The sequence below is a fragment of the Daucus carota genome, chromosome 4, assembly GCF_001625215.2.
Source record: "Daucus carota subsp. sativus chromosome 4, DH1 v3.0, whole genome shotgun sequence".
Classification (NCBI taxonomy): domain Eukaryota; kingdom Viridiplantae; phylum Streptophyta; class Magnoliopsida; order Apiales; family Apiaceae; genus Daucus; species Daucus carota.
The window spans coordinates 9,825,167-9,847,534 of record NC_030384.2 but is presented as its reverse complement, the minus strand read 5'-3'; the positions used below and the strand labels follow the sequence as shown (position 1 = coordinate 9,847,534).

Sequence of the window (22,368 nt, the reverse complement as noted above, 5' to 3'; positions counted from 1 at the left end):
AGCGGTTTTAGCCATAGGGAAGAACTTAGTAAGAAATTTCTGAGCCAGATCCTCCCATGTCGTAATAGATCCTGCAGGAAGAGAATGCAACCATCCTTTAGCTTTATCCCTCAGAGAAAATGGGAACAACCTCAATCTGATGGCATCGTCCGTAACACCATTGAACTTGAAAGTGTCGCAGATCTCAATGAAGTCCCGAATATGAGTATTAGGATCCTCAGTCGGAGAACCCCCAAACTGCACTGAGTTCTGTACCATCTGAATAGTGCTCGGTTTGATCTCGAAAGTGTTGGCCTGAATTGCTGGCCTGACAATGCTCGATTGAATGTCATCGATTTTAGGCTCAGAGAAAGCCTTCAGAGCCTTAGGAATATTCACAGCTGGTGGTTGATCAACCATCGTATCAATCTCTATCGTTTCTTCCTTAATTAATGCTTCCTTACGAGCCTGAGAACGTGTTCGCATACACGTCACTCAAGTACCTGAAACACACACAACGAACTAAAGTGAGAAAAGAATCCAAGTCACTGAACTTTAACGACCACTAATGACAAGCACATAAACTAAAATAAAACACCGAGTCCCCGGCAGCGGCGCCAAAAACTTGTTCGCACAAAATCACGCAAGTGTACGTGGTCACAAGTAATATAGAATATTATTCAAGTTCGTACCCACAGAGACTGGTGTATTCAGAAATATGCACTTATGCACCAATGTATGATTATTATTCAATGCTTGGACAAGTATCAAATTGGGTTTTGGTTTTCTACTTAACTAATCCTATTTGAATTATGAAACTAAGACTTATCAACTAAGAGAATACGATTTACTAATGAGAATAAAACATGGGATTCTAGCTTCATTAACAACTTCATTCAGAGTTCTACCTTATTCGATTGTAATGGTTGATAACTAATCAGATAACACGAGACTGATACACGCTAACTGTCGTTATACGTGCACCATACTGCTACACATCCACAATTAAGATAGAAGGTAAACAGACACCAATTATGCTTAGACCCTATATGTCTATAGAATTTGAAAACATAACGGTTGAAGAGCAAGTTATCTATCAAGATTACATAGGGCGATGCAAGATGGGTAAAATCACATCACAAGTCATGTTATCGAACACGAAACCTATGCTCGCATGGCAAGTTCTAAATCAATATATTCACTGTCGCTTCAATAAAGATTAACAAGCAATCTTAGATGTTAGCTACGCATCCAAGACGAATAAGCACAACCAATACGAGGAAATCAAACCATCACATATGAACAAGGCAAATTAACTACTGAAATTCATCGATAAATCCGCTAAAATCCCATGACAATGATTAGTTCATAATCGAACTTCTCATCATCATGGGTTCGAATGTAAACATGGTACTGAATAGGGAAAACAATATCAAAGTACTAGAACAAGAGTTAAGAAACAAATCCGAAACGAGCATCCAAAAGTATCGCCTACTTCGAAGAATTACAAAGATGAAATTATGAACTAGATCTTCTCCGTAGCCGTCACGTGCTCCTTAGAATGTTTCTAGGTTATTTTTTAAGTTCCCCCAGTCCTCCTTTAAGTTTCCCAGCAAACGGGCCTTTAAACGGATCAAAAACGGGCAAATCGGGCCAAAATTCCCGCTCAGGTCGTGGGGCGGCCGCGCCAGAGTTGGGGCGGGCGCGCCAACGGGGCGGCCGCGCCAAATCAGCAGCCCTGACACCCAACCTTGTCACGTCCATAACTTTCTCCTCGTGCATCTGATTGCTTCGCCGTTTTTTTTCAATTAAAGCTATGATTCCCCTCTTCGTTCTCCTTCCAAGAAACCTACACAATACCACACTAAAACATATCAAAAATATCAACAGCTTGAGGCCATTCCATCAATTTAAGCCAAAACGAAGGCTTCCAAGTGGATATAAAATCCACTTATCAGCCGCAGCCTAAGTACTCTACTCGGGAGTTGTTTGACAACTTCCAGGCCTATCAGCTTGTAAGTTAATCTCCCATTTCATTTGTATTCAAGTTTGTACTTTTATCTCCCTACACAGATGAAGCTTTGTCACTTTTTTGATTGCATTTCATAAAACTATATGCAGATCCAGAAGGGTCTGGAATGCCTGCAGAGGATGGACTCTACCATACCGCCAGAGTATCATGACGATTTCAGCAGGATTGCTCCTATATTTATTGAGCCGTACTGCCGATTCATGCAGACGGTTAGAGGCCCGGCATATACGCCCCCGGCGTTGGAGCATGTCCATCTCTCTCCTTCTGCGAAGAGGCCGTTAGTTGCAGACAGCTTCTCACACAATGTCGTTGATATGACACAGCCGCCTCAGCATATTTCTGCAGACCTTATAGAGCCTTCTTCTTCGAGGCCGAAGAAGATGACTGTTCGCCGCCCCGCGGAACAGAAATGGCTGATTAGCAAAAGGCTGACAAAGGAGAAGATGGATACTATCCGGAGAGACTGGGGATGGGGGAAGGGTATGACAGTGGGTCTCGAGGGTGGTATAAGACATGATCTTATGTTCACACTTGCCCCTATTTCAATACAGAGTCTGGCCCCCGGTGGATGGTTAGATGATCTGATCATCTACACATACATGGTACAATTTCTGTTCATGTTGTCTTTGTATTTCTCTTTGTATAATTCTGTTTAATGTTGTACGTTCATTTATATTTCTCTTTGTATAATTCTGTTTAATTCTGTATATATGATAATTTGATGCAGTGGCTGTTACGTGATCGGGAGGAAGCAATTGCTGCAGAGGGCATCCACCCCAGGGAGCCTACGTACTACTTCATGGATCCCTTCTTCATCCCGTTGGCCATGGAATTGGACTACAAAAATATGACGGAGAGGGTGAAGCACTTTTATTTGAAGTGGGGAAGTTGTGGGGTTGGTCCACCAATCAACCAGGTGGATTACATATTTGTTCCCGCAAATGTCAATAACAATCACTGGATTCTCATGGTCTTTGCTGTGAAGAAGTGGGCTATCATGGTTCTCGATCCTTTCAACGATAAGGCTGAATATCCAGACGAAGAAGAAGAAATGGTACTAAATCCTTCACTCCTCTTCTACTAATATACATGATGGTTTTGTTTAGATGTTTGTTTTCATGTTTTTGTCGTTTGTAGGTCGGTGTACTTGGAGGGATGCTTCGTTTTCTTGCCAAGGGTCAAAAGTTCCCGCAAGAGGATGTAAGTCTAAATATAAAGACAACCCTATCTGTTACATAGGGATGATAACTCAACAATAGAACAGGACAAGTAAATAACACTACGCCTGCACCGGAATCGGAAGATACGAAGACAAAGGTTGAAGAAGCCATCTACATTCTTGAAGGAATAAGTTCACTGGAAGAAGTTCATTAATATGTCCATGCCTCAGTGAAGAATAAAGATTGAAGTATTCAAAATTGTGGAAGCAATGAAGATGTTGTCCAAGTACTCGAAAGATTTCAGTGCAACCCCTGAAGCAAGATATTTCTATATATCTTGGTTGGTTATTTATAATCAACAAACTGAAGCATAAACTAACCCGGAACCGATTGATCAATGTTTGCTGACAAAGAAGGTACAATGTTTAACTTCAGTGTTAGTCGCTTGTGAACCAGACCAGTGCACTAAGCGTCAGCACGTACGGAGCTTTGCAAAGTATTTATCGATCGAAGAATTGATCCAGTCATATCAAGTCATTTGTTCCAAAGCCAAGCCAAGCCAAATGCTCTGCCTCTGCAAGCTATGCCAAAGCTTACTACTCAAATGCCATATGTCAAGCTTCCACAGAAAGCCATATCAGGAAGTGACATTTTTATGTGTGTGCACTTATATATTTGTATATGTACAAATATATTTATATATATGTATATATGTATATTTAATTAAATATAATATATATAATATATATGTATATATGTTTTTTATTAAACATATGTATATGTATATTTATATGTATGTATATTTAAATAAATATATATGTATATAGTATATGTATCTATAATTTACATAAGCAATTATATAATTAAGTGCATATATATGTATATTATATTATGTGCATAAATATATTTATATTTAGAGAGAGCTATATATATATCTTTATATATATATATATTTATATTAATATTTACACATAGTTATATGTATATTATATATATTTAAATATATGAGAATATATTTAAATATATGTGTATATATATATTACTATATGTTTATATAAATATTATATATATGTATATATTCATATATACTTTTCTTTATATATTTATGTTTATATTTATATTTATAAATAACTATATATATCTCTATATATATTTATATATATTTATATTTGTATTTACATATAATTATATATTATATATATTTGAATATATGAGAATATATTTAAATATATGTACATATATTATTATATGTTCATATAAATAATATATATATGTGTGTATATATTTATATATACTTTTATTTATTAATATAATCACAACATAATATATTATATTATATATTATATGCATGCATGAAGATGATGTCATGTGTCTAGGGCACTCTAGGGTTTGCATGTGCATGTAGGGTTTCACACAAGACATTACACTTGTGAATGATTTTTTTCTAAGTCATTTATACTGTGAACACACTGGAAGCATACATGGCGCAACATTTGACCTGGAAGAAGTCCAAGGAGTGATAACAGTGGGCAGTCACCACTGTTGGGGCGCAAGTTTGGTTAAGATAGTTTTATTCTAAGTAAAACTATCAGTACCTGATGGCGCAACAATTGACCACAAGTCAAGGCGCAGGTTGGTTAACTCTTAACCAGGAGAGAGAACAGGGAGAGTTGGTACACTCTAGCGCAAGTTCATGTTACTGGAAATATTTCTAAGTGTATACACACTCTTCACTCTGTTGGCACAACTACAGTCAAGCGCAAGTATTGACCAGGCGCAGCTTTGACTTCTCCAATGAGTATTGTAGTGGCGCAAATTCAAATACTTAGATTTATTTCTAAGTAAACTCTACTGTGGAAGTGGAACACTGGAGCACAAACTCTCTCCCCTGGCGCAAACTCAATATATATATATTTGTATATATTCTTGCGCCAACACAAGTTACTTGGCGCAAGTTTGTTATACATATATATACTTGTATATATATTGGCACAAGGTGACTAGTTGTTAACTAGGGTTAGTTAATGAGAAGCCTATAAATACTTGAGATGTGGGTTCATAATTTAAAAAAACACACTCTCCACCACCTTTATGGTGGAATGGCTTTGTGCCTTGCACACTACTACACACAAATAAATCATAGCTTAGTTTTGTAATATATATATATTTAGAAGCTAGGGTTTGTGAGTGTACGTAGTAGTAGCCATTGTAGCCAACCTTCGGGTTTGGATTTATAGCACCCTTCGAGGTATTTATCAATATACAGATATACCTTGGAAAATATTGTGTGTTGGTTTAATATTTTCATATCCTCAGAAACCGACCCAATAAATATCCGGAACACGAAACCATTACAGAACTGCAATTTGTTTATCCGCAAGATTCGAAAGAATTTTAAATTGTAGTGAGTATCGTATTCAACCCCCCCTTCTACGATACTTTGGACCTAACAATTGGTATCAGAGCAGGCTGATTGATATACAAATCAGGATCCTTATTGTACGTAAAATCATGAACCTAGCTTTTGATATTTGATTAGGGTAAATGTTCTTCCGGTTTGTGTTGCTGAATTTGTCCGTAGGCCTAAGCAAGGATTATCTGTCGGATACTGAACTTTGGACCGGGACTTATAAATTTATACTTTAAATTTTAAAAAGTTTATTTTATAAATTTGACTTAATTTATTTTAAACTTATTAATTGAGTTTATTATGAATTAATTAAATTTATCTTATAAACTTGATTAAATTTACTTTATAAACTTTACTAAATTCATTTAATAAATTTGCTTAAATTTATTTTAGACTTGTAAAGTTTACTCTTAGACTTTATCAAGTTTATCATAAATTTTTATAAATTTATTATTTAAATTTGTATAATTTATGATTTAAATTTAAGTTAAAATATAAAATATAAATTTAAGAGGATTTAACTGATTATGGATATAAGTTCAAGTTCAAGGGTTCAATTTAGTTTGTTCTGGAAGCTATGATTTAATTGGAGACGAGACACTTGAATATTTTCAAAAATTAAATTTATCTAATAAATTTTAATATATTTACTAAATGAATTTGAAATAAATTTATTCTAAACTTATTCAGTTTATTATGAATTTATTTGAATTTATTTTTTTTAAATATAATTAAATTTATTTTATAGATTTAACTAAGTTTATTTTATACTTTATTTTCTTTCATCTTTTAAAACTTATTTTTAAATTAATATTCTTTATAATTTAAACTTAGTTTAAATAATCAAGTGTCCCGTAACCTTTTTAATTATTCTACTCCAAGACAAATCAGATTGACATTTAGTTGAGACAGATCAGGCTGACAGATTACAAGACAAACACCGGGCTTTCAAATACCAGATTCTCAGAACCGGTAATAAAAGTACATTGATGACCCAATCCAATTGATTACTCAAAGGATTATTAGAAGCAGTTTTCTATGTTCGACAAAGATGATTGTGATTCGAAGAAGATTCTATTGAAGACTAATTTGGTACTACTAACAGTGGATTTTGAAGAAGATACTTCAGGCCTTGATCTGAGTAATTACTCCGACTTGATTATTAGATCACCAGATCAGGATGGGAATTTGCTACATCTGCAATGAAGCATCTTTCCAGGGCTCGGAATGTCAACTTTGAATGGCACTACTGGTAGTAGGAAAAGAGAAGTTTTTATGGACGAATCTTCAAGGGATTTCAATCTAACTCAGTTATTCAGGGATATACAATTACACATTGAATTGTACCAATGCTAAATTTATCTGGAATCAGTTGAGATCAAAGACAGAGAACTGTGGAGGTTTAAGGATATAATTATCGAGTTACTACCGCATCAAATCAGTTTCGTGCATTTATGTCAAAACCTTAGGATTGAACAGAAGAGTTTGTAACTGCTGAATTTGAGGAAGCTCAAGTCGACGAAAGTTAACATTTTTGAAGAATGTGAGGACAGAACTTCAAGGATTAGCATAACACTGTCTGAGAGGTTTAGTCATGTCAGATTCAGATGGAATCCATTGGTTTCAAGTGGAGACTCTTCGGGGTTTAGTTCGACAGGTTGTTTGAAAACTGAGTTGGTAAGTACACACAATATTGATTGGTATCTTTAGCAAAGAATGGTTGCTATATATATTGAAGCCTCGACAAACAAGGATGATAAGGCTTGTCTGAAATTCAAGTGGATGTTTTGAAAGAAACATCACGACAAGTTCTTATGCTATTTTAGGAAAGGTGTGAGCTGGATCAGTTGCTGATGAGAAGGATGATTATGGTTATCTGGCTATCCCAGCATTCTCTGAAGATGACTCACCTCGCACTTCTCAGGTATGAATTCTTTCTAACTATGCAATACTTATTTCTTTATATTCAAAGCATGTTATAAATCTCTGAGTAGAATTATTTAACACACAAGCACAAGCATGATAGCATCACATTAGATAATGTTAAACTAGTATGCTAGATGACTATTCTGGTAACTAGGATTGATGATAATCTTGTGCATGTGTCTTTAGCAGATTCTTAACATGTGTATGAATATTTAGGATTTGATTATTTGAAATGGTGAGATTAGAAGCTTTCCTTTGGAAAACAACTCTTAGTTTTAGGGGTTATGATCCTAGCATGTATAACTTTGTTAAAACACTTACTTTCAGATTCCCTAGTACAATTAGATTTGCTTATTTATCTGAATTGTTTGTTAAGGAATTTATTTATTCTATGATGGAATGTCTACCTTGTGTCAGTAGAAATTGTAGAACTTCATGTTAGATCTAAAACTGACTTAGGTAATAGAGATAGTATAATGCCATATAACAACAGATTGGAATCAGATCCTTATGCTCTTAGAAGATTATTGAATATATGTAATTCTACTTTATACCTGTTGCACTTGTGTTAATTGGTTTAAGTAGAGAGTACTGAATCTTCTGAATTGCATAACTGCATGTCTTGCTCTTGTCTTATCTTTGATTGTTTGCCATGTGTATTCAACATCATGTCTGCTTATTTTCATGTCATGAATGCATTTCTTTGTACTTGCATTGAATTTAGAAAAGCATGTTTGAGAATCACATTAGGGCAATGTCTAGATAAGAATTAGCATGTTAAGGTTGCTTCTGTTGTTACCACTGTTAAAGAAAAATCTCTAATCCATCCGGATCCAGTTATGATTGGGGACCATAGAACTCTTTCCATTTGTGATTGCAGGTTACATATGATCCATATGATTTTTGGTGCACTCTGTTTGCTGAGTAGCTGAAATCATATGATTCACAAAAAGTACCCTGTTAGCAAATGTGATTGTGTGAGCAGTTCCGTCAATAATCTTTGAAAGATGACAACAAAGATTCTCTTAGGGGACATGCCTGTTTTCCTGGAATGTCATCATGGAAGAATATCTTTCTTGGAAGAGTCAAAGCACACAAATTCCTAGTATCAAACGGTTCTCTGACAAAGGACATTATGTCAGTTCATGGAATAGTGTTTTATCTTAAATCAAGAAGGATGTGAATATTGCTCGTAGCTAATATGGAACTTCAACTGAAGATGGAGTGAGCTGTTTTGATAGTGAAGCCTCATCAGATGAGTATTAGCTATGGCACTTGAAGCTCTCAAACTTGTATGTCAAAACAAGGAGCTCTTTTTATTAGTAAGAAGAGATTTGGTGAGAGGACTGCCTCATCTGGAATTCATTATGGATGAAGATTATGAGGTATGTCAATAGGGAAGTCAAAGGAGCATCGCACAGAAGCAAAGATATGATCAATATTGCTGAGCCGCTTCAGATGATACGTATGGAATTCTACGGATCAGTTAATGTCATGTCTACAACAAAGCCAAATATCTTTTTGCGAAGATCATTGACTACTCTAGATTCTTTCGTGTTGTTCGTATGTGTTCGAAGGACAAGACGTCACAAATGAAGGTTGATCAAGATGAACCCTGATCATTGATAAATCCAGAAAGACACCATTCTTGTCAGTGGCCAATCAGAAGCAAACACTAACTCTTGGTATGTGTTTGGAGGAAAATGCCTCTTTGCAAGTCTTGCATTTGAAGCTTAAAGAATATTTTCCTCGGCTACTCAATGGAGTCTACAGTCTACAGGGTGATTGTGATTAATCAACAGAAGGTGATTGTAAGTCTGGACAGGACATTGAACGACACTTTGCTCCAAGCTGTTAAAGGTGATATCATTGGTATTATGATGATTCAAATCCAAGCAGAATCTCTTTGCAAGGATAAGGATTGTTAAGAAAATCCCAGCAACAGCTTAGGGGGAGCATTTGGTGGATCCACTAGTCAAACTCAACACCACATTGAAGATGAACAGGACATATCAAGAACGTATCTGCTTAGACAAAGGGTCTGGAGTCAATATCATTCCCGGGTTCTAGTTCTTAAATGTTCCGAATGATGAAGTGAAGACTAGGAGAGCTATTGTGAAAGGATATTGCATCTTTGGATTTCAATCTGAAGTGAAACTTGAGGAAGATTCAGAAGCTCCTAAAGGGATCCAGATTGAGTGATTGCACAGCAAAATGATCTCAATCAATTTGAAAAGCAGATTGTGTGGATTCTGATACCCTGACCTAATGACAATTCATTACTTAGTACTTGTCGGGTATTTAGATTCCAACTGGATGTTTTTGGCTCTGTTACGAGGGACAAGCCAGTTTGGTTGCTTAGAGTTACTTCAAAAGAGAAGGTTATGAAGATGATGGAAATAGAATCTTCAAGTTCAGGACTCTACATCTTAGGGGATTCAACGACTTTCATGATTGAACTAAAGCACCATTGACGAGAATTGGGTTCAGGATATTACAGTGAGCTAGAAGATGAAGCTTCATGCAACATTTCAAGGACTTTGCAGTTGCAGATCCAACAGAATTTGTATTCTCTTTCTTCACCAGCTCTCTATGAGTTGTTATCCAACACCTGATGATCGTCACAGACATGGTATGACGTCTGACTAGCATATTATTTTAATATCTATTTGCTAGAGTCATATTTGGTATCCAAATTATTACCTCTCATGATACAAGGCACACACAATATACTATCTGTGCTGTGATACCATGATTATATTATATGTGGACTAACGTCACTTGTGCAAGATAATTGCTAAGTGAATGCAGATTAGTGATATGATGAGTTTGTTGGAAAGTTGCAAGTCTTTATGATCTACTAGTTAGCCTAAAAGAATGATGGCAATAAAAGGAAGTCAAGGATCTTTTGAATATGCGCATTTTGGAAGATTCTAGACCTGCCAAGACTTAAGCCAACAACCACTGAACTTGATCAGTACAAGAAAGGTACATCAACTGAAATGTCAAGTCTTAGAGGTATTCAACTCATCACTTTACTTAACTGCAAAATGATCACATGTTATATTTTCTCTATGTCAATGTTCATGGTTTTGATTGGATTTTGGAGAATCTATCCATTTAGTTGTTAAGAGGTTTATAGTTATTTTTGGGGATTGCCTAATCTATTGGAATGGTACCCTAAAGATACTGTGCTTAACCTGTACAACTACATAGATATTGTTTTACAGATTGTCAGAAAGACATGGGATTTATTCTCTCTTGAAGCTGTCATTCGTGGAAGGAGGTTGATTTCTTGTTATAATAAGAAGATGTCAAGAACAAGGAAATAACTCCATTTCCAGCAACTCTGTGAAGCACTCTTTACTCCCTTGAACCTAAGGATCTTGCTATTGGAACCTAAGGACCTAACTCGATCTAGTGCTCGTTGACATAAGGTATTACTTCTTTCATGAGCATGTCTATCGTATTCCTTGAATGAATTCATGAGTATTAAATTGTCTATATATAAGACTTGTGAATTTATTTAAAATCCAGTACCTCGTGCTTTTTGCTATTATATGTGATTGCCATGTTTATTGCTTTGCATGCTTAGATGGTGATTATATGTTTTAGCATGAGTGTTTGTTATTTCAATTATTTAAATTGTGTTGCATGACAATTAAGTGACTTGTTTGTTCATGATTTAAATGATCAGGGATGACATGAAGCATGACTTAATTATGTTATTTTTCTTGATCTATACCTCTTCAAAAATTGGTATCTAGTAGAGAACTTTGTCATAATCTAGTCGTGATATATCTGTATTTGTGAACATACTTAGGATTATTTTCTAGGTTGAATTCATCTTTATAGGTATAAAATCTGAAGCATGACTTATTTGTTTCTAGACTTGTGACTTGTATCAGTAATTGGTATGTGGTTAGAATCTACTTAGAATTTAGTCATGATATACTAGTATTTGTGGAGTTACTTAGATTCTCTCTAGGCTGAATCCATTTATATTAGTGTATATATTTGAAGCATAACTATTTGTGTTGGATATTTGATGATTTATTAATTGATATTTTATTTCATGTCTAACTACATATAGTTGTGATACTTTTAGTGTTAGTGATTTTTTTGCATGCTTATATGTAGATCACTAATATTAATTGTTAATATTTTTTTTGCGAGGAGTTGTGTGAATTCACTTGTGTTTAAGGATTATCTGTATAAGACTCGTGAACTTTTCTTCAACTTTCCCTCGGGCTTGCGAATATCTTTGTATGATTGTCATGATTTTAGTTGTTATATGCTGATCTGATAATTATATGATATTGCGTAGGTAATTATTATTTTATCTTAGTTAAATTGTGATCCACAATTATATGCCTATTTGTTTCATGATTGACTTTGATAGAATAATAGAAGCATGATTAATTCATTTTTGAAATATTTAATTGGTATCTATTTCTGATGCTTTATTGATGTTTTATTTGTGAATTGATTGTGATGTATTGGCACTGGTGAAATATTGTTGCATATTTCTTAAAACCACTGGTGCTAATATATTTTAGGTGTTTAATATTTGAGTACAAGGGAGACAACATAATCTTTATTCTGTCTCATATTTATGTTCTGGAGTGGTGAGTTTCTTCAAAGAAATTTTCTTATCAATTGATTTCAACAATTGGTATCCACTACTCTATTTCATAAATACTTCTTAGAATATTTTGCATCTATACATGTAGCGTCATAAGACGAGATATTGATTATCTTGTATTTGTGTACTTGGTGATCTTTGTCACTTGCAGCGTCTGTTTTGACGATGTGCTAGTATGAGGCCTTTTCACTAATTAGTGTGGCGAGTGCTTTATACACTGTAGCGCATAAATTTTCTTGTTTCCTTTTTAAAATTGTAGTGAGAAACAGGAGTCTGTGTTTTTTTCAAAGACAAGTTCATTTAAACCTTTTATGCATAGATTCAGACTCTTGTACTCAAACCAATTTTTAATGGAAAACTTTGATTCTTTCATCGGTTGTGATTGTCATTCTTTATGCAAATCATTTTTACAATCACAACTGATTCATTTTTCCTCAAAAGATTAAATGCAATTGCTCTCATTCAAAATCATAGATTTTCTAAAGTGCATTTATATCTCATTCTGTTCTTTGGAACTTAATCAGCCTTTTGGCTTTCCTAGATAGTCATAAGGTTGAAAACCAACAATCTTTATCCCAGACTATAAAACCAAATTCAGAGCACATCTCAACTTTCCCCCTGGAGTAATAAGGAACTTTTCAAACAAAAAGTCAATGAGGGAGATACTGTACTTGTTGCAGCAAATAAGGATGTGAGGGATAGTGTACCCACAGCTCTACCTATCAAGGAAAAAAAGGTGTTTTTGAACTTGAGGTAACTGTTGCTCATCTGTATTCTCTCAAAAGAATATAGAGCTGAAAAGGCAATAAAACAGTCTCTGGAATCATTCTCTCAACAGGATGAGTCCATTGAAATTCGCTCGTCAGCCAGAGCATCTTGTATTAAGTCAAGCACATCATCAGTAATCACTCTGATGAAGAGCCTAAACAAAAAATCTTATGGACACAATACAAGAGAGTGCACAGTGAGGTTAAAGGTTTTGTTCTAGAAGCAACTTCTTCATTTACCATTTTACGGTAGATAAGATGGTTGATGCCTTTACAGGTGTAAGGAGGAAACGAGGATCTCAATTGCCAAATCTTCAGGATTCTCGTCTCCCTCCCCAGATAAGAACAGATCTGGATCCAATCGGAATGGATAACCTATTTATAGGAGATCGGCAACTCTCTGACTATGAGTCAATTTATTGATGAGTTAGTTGAGGATCGGGGATTTACGAAACCCCATTGCACCGCCAGTGACCTCTCTTGAAGGGGCTATGGTGATTTTCTCATGCAGGTACAGAAGACCATACTTTGAGTGCTGAGAGAAACACTGTGAGCCAAACACTGAGAGTTAAACACTTGGTGAGATTCTGAGAAGAACCAGTGAGATATCAGAATGAGAAATATGTGAGCATGAGTGAGTGCAAACACATAGGATATTGAGAAGAGTGAAACACTTGTGAAGTACATATGATAATAATTGGTATTGAAAGCTCACAAGTTGTTGAAAGAATTGACGGAAGCAACTACGGTTCATTCCATTTCACGGTGTGAATTTATGGTTGATGAATCAAGTGTCTTCACAGACATTGAGGAGGACTTAGGCCTTTGCCATAATTAAGCCTTTGTCTAACCTCCCAGAGCAAACAACTCTGGATCCTTAATTGGATAAGCCACTTAGTGGTTGGCAACTTGTGGACCATGATTCGGATTTATCTGATGAGTCTGCAGGGACTGGGAATTACGAACTCCCATTGCACCACCGGTGACCCCCTTTAAGGGTGGCTAAGGTGATTTTCTTGCAGGTACTCAGCATTTTGGAAGCTCAGTATTTGTGTGGAGGGATACACTTACAGAACTCGTGAGTGACACCCTTACCCAAAAACCGAGAGAAATTTGAGTGTCGAGTGATACACCTGCAGAATGTTTAGTGAGATAACCATTGATTACCGAATTTATACCTAAAGGCAAAGTGGATACTTTCACTGAAATGTTCGACTGACTGCCGTTGGAGCCATGTTGAAGAAGTTATCGAAACCTTAACAGGGATCTAACAATTGGTATTGCGACCTAACAATATCGGGAAGCTTTATCATTTGGTAACACCAAAGGGACACGGTTGTCAGATTTTACTCATTACTTTTCCGTTTGGAACCTATTCTTTCAGTATAGGGACCAACCCAATTAAAGTAAACCCTTCTTCTGAACTCTTTCTTCGACCCCAGCTTTAGTGTTGTTTAGTTCTCTATGGGGAGATTATCTTTTGGTACAGGAAGTATTGTACACGTTCCTTGACCTATTTGATACCACATATCCTCGGAGGATTCCACAACTAAGGGGGAGAATATATGAAAGGGGGAGAATATATGAAAGGGGAAGAAAAAGTAAGTTAGCTTTCTTCTGCTGTCTACAACTAAGGGGGAGTAAACTACTCTTTAGCTGTGTACTACTGAGGGGGAGATTCTTCTTTCAACTAAGGAGGAGGATTGATCTTTCATCTAAGGGGAGACAACTACTTATCACTAAGGGGAACCTGATCAAGGTAACGGGAGGAAAAGTATAAGGTGATACAATTATTCTTCAGTAAGTGGTAGAAAGGAACTTATTCATTACCACTGAAGAATTCAATGAAGCTGCTGATTGTTCTTTGCATAATGGAATGTTTTGAATTCTCTTCAAGACAGACTATGAGGATTATCTGGCAGGTAAGCAAGAACCAGAGAAATAAAGGTGATATGCACATTTGTTATTTCTATTTCATGAAATCTGGAAATGTATTATATGATCCAGAAACTTTGTAGCATTATTTACCAGTCCAGGACTTTACTTTTTCTAGTGTTAGTTGAGTTATCCTCCAGAGGATTTGCTTGTTATGATTAACAAACAAATAGGGGGAGATTGTAAGTCTAAATATAAAGACAACCCTATCTGTTACATAGGGATGATAACTCAACAATAGAACAGGACAAGTAAATAACACTACGCCTGCACCGGAATCGGAAGATACGAAGACAAAGGTTGAAGAAGCCATCTACATTCTTGAAGGAATAAGTTCACTGGAAGAAGTTCATTAATATGTTCATGCCTCAGTGAAGAATAAAGATTGAAGTATTCAAAATTGTGGAAGCAATGAAGATGTTGTCCAAGTACTCGAAAGATTTCAGTGCAACCCCTGAAGCAAGATATTTCTATATATCTTGGTTGGTTATTTATAATCAACAAACTGAAGCATAAACTAACCCGGAACCGATTGATCAATGTTTGCTGACAAAGAAGGTACAATGTTTAACTTCAGTGTTAGTCGCTTGTGAACCAGACCAGTGCACTAAGCGTCAGCACGTACGGAGCTTTGCAAAGTATTTATCGATCGAAGAATTGATCCAGTCATATCAAGTCATTTGTTCCAAAGCCAAGCCAAGCCAAATGCTCTGCCTCTGCAAGCTATGCCAAAGCTTACTACTCAAATGCCATATGTCAAGCTTCCACAGAAAGCCATATCAGGAAGTGACATTTTTATGTGTGTGCACTTATATATTTGTATATGTACAAATATATTTATATATATGTATATATGTATATTTAATTAAATATAATATATATAATATATATGTATATATGTTTTTTATTAAACATATGTATATGTATATTTATATGTATGTATATTTAAATAAATATATATGTATATAGTATATGTATCTATAATTTACATAAGCAATTATATAATTAAGTGCATATATATGTATATTATATTATGTGCATAAATATATTTATATTTAGAGAGAGCTATATATATATATCTTTATATATATATATATATATTTATATTAATATTTACACATAGTTATATGTATATTATATATATTTAAATATATGAGAATATATTTAAATATATGTGTATATATATATTACTATATGTTTATATAAATATTATATATATGTATATATTCATATATACTTTTCTTTATATATTTATGTTTATATTTATATTTATAAATAACTATATATATCTCTATATATATTTATATATATTTATATTTGTATTTACATATAATTATATATTATATATATTTGAATATATGAGAATATATTTAAATATATGTACATATATTATTATATGTTCATATAAATAATATATATATGTGTGTATATATTTATATATACTTTTATTTATTAATATAATCACAACATAATATATTATATTATATATTATATGCATGCATGAAGATGATGTCATGTGTCTAGGGCACTCTAGGGTTTGCATGTGCATGTAGGGTTTCACACAAGACATTACACTTGTGAATGATTTTTTTCTAAGTCATTTATACTGTGAACACACTGGAAGCATACATGGCGCAACATTTGACCTGGAAGAAGTCCAAGGAGTGATAACAGTGGGCAGTCACCACTGTTGGGGCGCAAGTTTGGTTAAGATAGTTTTATTCTAAGTAAAACTATCAGTACAACCTGATGGCGCAACAATTGACCACAAGTCAAGGCGCAGGTTGGTTAACTCTTAACCAGGAGAGAGAACAGGGAGAGTTGGTACACTCTAGCGCAAGTTCATGTTACTGGAAATATTTCTAAGTGTATACACACTCTTCACTCTGTTGGCACAACTACAGTCAAGCGCAAGTATTGACCAGGCGCAGCTTTGACTTCTCCAATGAGTATTGTAGTGGCGCAAATTCAAATACTTAGATTTATTTCTAAGTAAACTCTACTGTGGAAGTGGAACACTGGAGCACAAACTCTCTCCCCTGGCGCAAACTCAATATATATATATATTTGTATATATTCTTGCGCCAACACAAGTTACTTGGCGCAAGTTTGTTATACATATATATACTTGTATATATATTGGCACAAGGTGACTAGTTGTTAACTAGGGTTAGTTAATGAGAAGCCTATAAATACTTGAGATGTGGGTTCATAATTTAAAAAAACACACTCTCCACCACCTTTATGGTGGAATGGCTTTGTGCCTTGCACACTACTACACACAAATAAATCATAGCTTAGTTTTGTAATATATATATATTTAGAAGCTAGGGTTTGTGAGTGTACGTAGTAGTAGCCATTGTAGCCAACCTTCGGGTTTGGATTTATAGCACCCTTCGAGGTATTTATCAATATACAGATATACCTTGGAAAATATTGTGTGTTGGTTTAATATTTTCATATCCTCAGAAACCGACCCAATAAATATCCGGAACACGAAACCATTACAGAACTGCAATTTGTTTATCCGCAAGATTCGAAAGAATTTTAAATTGTAGTGAGTATCGTATTCAACCCCCCCTTCTACGATACTTTGGACCTAACAGAGGACCCTCTAGTTCATGTTTGGGATGAGATGCCGAAGCAGCAAAATCATTTTGATTGCGGGGTCTTCGTCTGCAAGTACATGGACTACACCTTGCAAGGTTATGACCTCTCCACCTTGACGTGGGATACTTCGGATGTTGACCTATTCCGCTTTAGGATTGCAAAAGAGCTTCAGAAAGGGAGAGCGAGGCGAATCCCTAGTCATCTTATGCGGCAAAGGCTAGAAGGAGCCAAGGAATAGGACATTTATGTCGTTTATGACATTTTCGTAGTCTCGTAGTTTATGACATTTTCGTAGTTTCGTAGTTTATGACATTTACGTTTTATTTATTGAAGTGGAACGATGTAGTTGACTTTATTTCAATCTCAATATATCTTGGTTGTTGATTATATCGGTCGTTTATCGACCGTGTCCACCCTCGACCCCTTTCATTCAATTTTTGTTTATGTGTTTCTCGTTTGAGTTTCCCCCGCCCCTTTATTGCATATTGTTAGGAATGTCAACCTCTATATTGTGATTAAATTTGAGAATTTTTGGAGTATAGTCATTTTTTGGATGTTTGACAATTTTTGAAGTTTTGGGCCATATTTGAAGGCTTCGCAAAATTTGGTTAAATTTTTTTTTTGGGAGATTGTTGTTGGAATGCTGTTTATTCAGTTTTTGATGTAGTTTGAACTGTTTGAACTGTTAAAAACAGGTGGGAATGTGCAGAAACAAGCTGCACATTTCACGTGTTGCCACTGGAGTATCCGCGCTAAATAACCGCGGATGGACTGGAGTGTCCGCGGTTATTTACCGCGGATATTCCAGTGGCATTAATTTTTTTTTTCCTCCCTCTTACTGTCTTTCATGCTCATATATACTCTTCTAGGACCCCTTAACCACATTATGACTTTTAAAAGTTCATACAATAAGTTTTCATTACTTATTGGCATTTGTTTAGAAAATGACCACTTTCACCAATTTTGTGAACTTTGCATGCATATTGCCGCGAATAGACACGTTCAAAAATCATAAATAAATTACAATAGACTAGAAACACCATAATTGAAGTAATGATAAGACCTCGTACCATTTTGACAATGTTAGCACTAACAAAGAAATTACTACATAATATTGTCATTTCAATGTCAATAATACATCGAACGGTGTCTATTTTGTTGCGATTACACAAAAATACATATAAAACCTGAAATCAACATTAATCAGGTACGGGGAAGCTAACTATCTAAACACTGCTAAAATGTTGGAGAAGCCTCCCGATAGTCGGTGTGTGGAATGCCCGGGCGTCGCATCGGCTCTAATGAAGCATGCCACCCAATACAGCACAACAACACAACCTTCATGGAGCACACCTTCGGTCACATTGGCATGCGTATTGTGATCATTCCATAGTGTGACATGAATGCTATTAGACCCATCGTAGAGACGAAATTTGCTCCATGGTTCTTTGCGCGTTATCCATTTCCCCGTATCATCACCACGAAGGTTGGACACCCACCCCTTGACATATTCAATTCGCATTTGGTCACGCGTGCAACCCGGGCGAGGCCTCAACTTCATAATGTCGGCTATCCTATCACACGTCACAATATCACCACCATCTCACAACGATACTTTGTTTGGCCCATCGGGATAGTCCTTACCCAAGTTCAAAATAGGTAGAAAATATGGGGTCAAGTTATAAGCCACCCTTTCGAACATGTTATCGCTTGCACACCACTGACAAGCTTCGGTCTAATTTCTTGACCGGTAGGCCGCTTCCTCAGGCGGGTACAACTCGGTGTCTTCTTCCTCCAATTGGGGAGGTGGTTCGTGCATCTGTGCCAATTCGTCCAGCTCATGAATTGCTTCCTCCAAGAAGCTAAAACTAGGTGAATCACACATTTCTTCCGAGTGGGATGGTGGTTCGTACATTTCTGCAAGTTCGTCGAGCTCACGAATCGCGTCCTCCAAGAAGCTAAAACTAGGTGAATCACACATTTCTTCCGAGTCCGAGATTGAGTTGCTGACGTGTGACACTGACTCATCATCCGAACCGTCGGCCATTTCACCTACAAATCCAGCAAAGAACAAGTTAGTTACACCAACTCATACGAAGGACAAATAAACCACAACTAAAACATAAGAGAAATTTAATTAAAATGTGAATTACAATTGGCCAGTTTGAGCTTTTCTTAAATCATCTTCTTTTTTTTTGGGACACGTCCTAACATCATGTCCCAACATATTGCAATATCGGCATTTTCTTTTTGTTTTTGTAAGTTCCTCAACGGGGCTTTTAAAGCGGTGCTCTTTTTTCCGTCCCTTTGTTTTCGACACCAAGGGGTCAAGGATACTCTCATGCAATTTCTCACCACCTTCTTGAGTTGTTTTTGGATTTAATTCACCTCCTTCATTTTCGACCCCGTCAACGGGCATGCTCTCAAGTATTTCCGTTTCCCGATTAATAACCCCAACGGCATACTCATACCGCTCTTTCGATGCCATGCAACTATGACTAAACGCCATGGTAAGTAATGTCATGTGGTTGAATCTTTCCGTGGGAGTCATTTCATGAGATGGTGATTGAAATTCGGACGTGTGATATGGCAACTTGCCATCAACTCTATTGGCGTCCCTTGTCCAACGCCGTTTCACAAAATGTTCCGGTAGTTCCGCCACACACCTCTTCGTCAAGACGGCAATAATGTGACGGCATGGTATGCCAACATTGTCATACATTCTACAAATGCATGAACCCCATAATGACACCTTGTTGAATGATACAAGATACGTGTTTCTCTGAGAAGCACGCATCAACGGTCTATAACATTTGTAGAACGTGTCTTGAACATCTTCCAAGGACCGATCTCTATCTTTCTCCACAAAGTACTTAGATGATTCAACCAACTGTTCCTGAAATCTTCGAAACATTTCTTTCGTATAAATGGAAGCTGCGTGGTGCTCCAGAGCGGTTTTCATTTGCATGCAACGACTTCTATGAAACGTCACATAATCCTCGTCTTTCTCACGCATGAATTGCCTCTCCAAAGCTTTTTGTGCACCCTCTACAAAATCTTTCAAACCAGTGCAAGAACCAACATAGGCATCGAAATATGCATTCATTCCTTCACTTCTTGATGTGGTCTTTTGACCCGCAGAAAAAGTGTTTCTTGTGTAAGCCTCGACCCACTTATGCTTCAAAGCATATAACCCTTGAAGCCATGTATTGCCTTCCAAATTGTACTTCAAAACCAAAGCATTCCACCGATCTTCAAACACAACTTCAGTCAAAGAGTGATATATGCAATTGTTGAAATCAAATTTAAACCCTTCCTTGGAATAATATGTTGCAAGTTTCTCGGGGAATTTGTTGCTAATGTGCCATGAGCATAACAAATGTGATGTGTTCGGAAGTTGTGATTCAATAGCCGCGGCCATGGCTTGATCTTGATCGGTTATGATAACCAAGGGTTCTTTGCCTTTCATTGATTCTAGCCAAGTACTCAAAACCCACTCAAAAGTTGTCTTCTACTCAAAACCCACTCAAAAGCTGTCTTCAATTCATCCCGAACGAGGGCAAAACCAAAAAGTATTGATTGATAGTGATGGTTGACTCCGGTGAAAGGCACAAACGGCATAGCATACCTATTAGTTCGATATGTAGTGTCAAACGCAACCACATCACCGAAGTTTTTGTAGGCCATCAAAGAGCGGGGATCGACCCATACAAGACACTTCAATCTTTGTTTGTCATCGAGGAGAGTCTTGATGAAAAACTTACCGCCGCTCTCTTCTTGCAAACGGTACAACAAATCCAAACCGGCTTGAGCATCATTAACTCCCATGTTGTCCTTCCTAAAATCACGTACGACATTTCTTAAATGTTGGCTGTTAAAACCTACTTGTTCCGCTCCTCCGTGCATTTTTCCAAATATATTCATTTGTTGTCTTGGTTGGACACCCGAAACATGTAAGCTCTTGATCAAATTTTTTTGTGCCGCAGTCACACGTCTCTCCCGTCTTATCAAACTCATCTTAGAAGGAGTAACAACTTGGTGATTGTGTTCTAATTCCAAACCGGTTATCTCCCAATGACTTGTTTTTTTCTTATTAACCAAGTACATTCTAACTTTGCAACCACTCCTAGGAAGCACATCTCTACGCCGTTTGCCTTTAACGCTACCAACACTACCAATCAAAATTTCATCGTCCTCAACGGGGTTTTTCCCACGATTTTCTCCCGCTAAATTACAAACATACATTCGACCATATATGGATTTATCTTTCGCACGCTTCTGTGTGTTTTGTATCTTAATTGCAAAACCATTCTTTAAAGCATATGCCCTAAACAAATTCTCCCCGGCTTGTAAATTAGGAAATTGTTGATTCAAGTAGGGAATTGTGTTCGGGTCATCTACATCAACATTATCCTCACCATGATCATGCAAATTACCACTACTTTCATGCATACTACCTATATCATCATACAATTTCTCACTTTCTTCTAATTCTTCACTAACAACTAACTCCTCGCCATCACTATCAACAACTTCAACATACTCAATATTATCTCTATTACTACCACATTTAACTTTGTCATTATGTACATCAACATTTTTGGTTGTTTTCAAACTTTTTCTACCTTCAAATCTTGCAAACATTTTATCCATCTCAACACAAGAAAAATCAACAAAACAATACTACAAATTAAGCTTACCCAAGACAAAGATGGAAGATGGATCAAATTCTTGCCTAAAAGACTCACAAAATCAGCTGTGCACTTTCCAAAAAAAGATGAACACAAGTGAAGTTGATCACCTAGGTTATCAAGTGTGCGTGCAAAACATTCTGGAATGTCCGCGGAAAAAAACCGCGGAAAGGGTATATGTCCGCGCAGAAAAGTCGCGGATAGAGGGAGTAT

The 22,368-nt window shown here is 36.1% G+C and overlaps 2 protein-coding genes across 2 annotated transcripts; both read right to left on the bottom strand.

Moving 5' to 3' along the window:
* Positions 1 to 19,199: 19,199 nt before the first annotated feature.
* LOC108203377 (protein FAR1-RELATED SEQUENCE 5-like) lies at positions 19,200 to 20,885 on the bottom strand. Its single transcript, XM_064091995.1, has 2 exons — positions 19,802 to 20,885; positions 19,200 to 19,516 (listed from the first exon to the last, which is right to left on the bottom strand). The coding sequence occupies exons 1-2, from the start codon at positions 20,883 to 20,885 to the stop codon at positions 19,200 to 19,202; spliced, it is 1,401 nt and encodes a 466-aa protein (XP_063948065.1).
* Positions 20,886 to 20,950: 65 nt separating this feature from the next.
* Positions 20,951 to 22,117, bottom strand: LOC135152163 (protein FAR1-RELATED SEQUENCE 5-like). Its single transcript, XM_064091994.1, has one exon. It carries the CDS (start codon positions 22,115 to 22,117, stop codon positions 20,951 to 20,953), a length of 1,167 nt encoding a protein of 388 aa, XP_063948064.1.
* Positions 22,118 to 22,368: the final 251 nt, after the last annotated feature.

Excerpts from the sequence above, each read along its gene's own strand:
- LOC135152163 (XM_064091994.1), bottom strand. The coding sequence starts at position 22,117 with ATGGATAAAATGTTTGCAAGATTTGAAGGTAGAAAAAGTTTGAAAACA.
- LOC108203377 (XM_064091995.1), bottom strand. The coding sequence starts at position 20,885 with ATGGCCGCGGCTATTGAATCACAACTTCCGAACACATCACATTTGTTA. Across the intron at positions 19,517-19,801 it reads TGGTGAGAAATTGCATGAGA|GTGAAATGGCCGACGGTTCG; the intron begins GTATCCTTGACC and ends CTGGATTTGTAG.